The 377-nt window shown below is 65.5% G+C and overlaps 1 protein-coding gene across 1 annotated transcript; it reads right to left on the reverse strand.

The window, feature by feature from the left end:
- Positions 1 to 5: 5 nt before the first annotated feature.
- Positions 6 to 371, reverse strand: LOC103776084 (BTB/POZ domain-containing protein KCTD16-like; the record flags this gene model as incomplete). Its single annotated transcript, XM_008943576.1, has 1 exon — positions 6 to 371. A coding segment is annotated over exon 1 (360 nt), but the record flags the coding sequence as incomplete, so codon positions are not given.
- Between the last annotated feature and the right edge of the window lie 6 nt (positions 372 to 377).

The following is a 377-nucleotide window of genomic DNA, read 5'->3' on the forward strand; positions in this document are numbered from 1 at the left end:
TGCTTGCTGAGTTTAGGGGCCAGCAGCTTCACCAGCTCGGGCAGCACGAAGTACTCGGCCTCCCGCCGCAGGCGCCCGCGCTCCGGGAAGTGCTCGGGCAGCACCAGCTGCTGGTCCCTCAGGTAGTCCAGGATGTAACGGAAGAGAAACCCATCCCTGTCCACGAAGAACCTGCCCTTGCTGTCACGGGCCAGCGCCCGCACGTTCTTCTGGGTGAACATCTCCCAGAGGAGCGAGCCGGGCACGCTGACCAGGGTGGGGTGGCGGGTGATGTAGACTTGCCCCCCCACGTTGAGCTCGATGATCTCGGGGAAGGGAAGCTCCTCGCTGGGTTTGGCACAGCCCGTGTCGTCTGCCAGGGCCATGGCGAGCGGCTG

Source organism: Merops nubicus, unplaced genomic scaffold, assembly GCF_000691845.1.
Source record: "Merops nubicus isolate BGI_N331 unplaced genomic scaffold, ASM69184v1 scaffold29137, whole genome shotgun sequence".
Classification (NCBI taxonomy): Eukaryota; Metazoa; Chordata; class Aves; order Coraciiformes; family Meropidae; genus Merops; species Merops nubicus.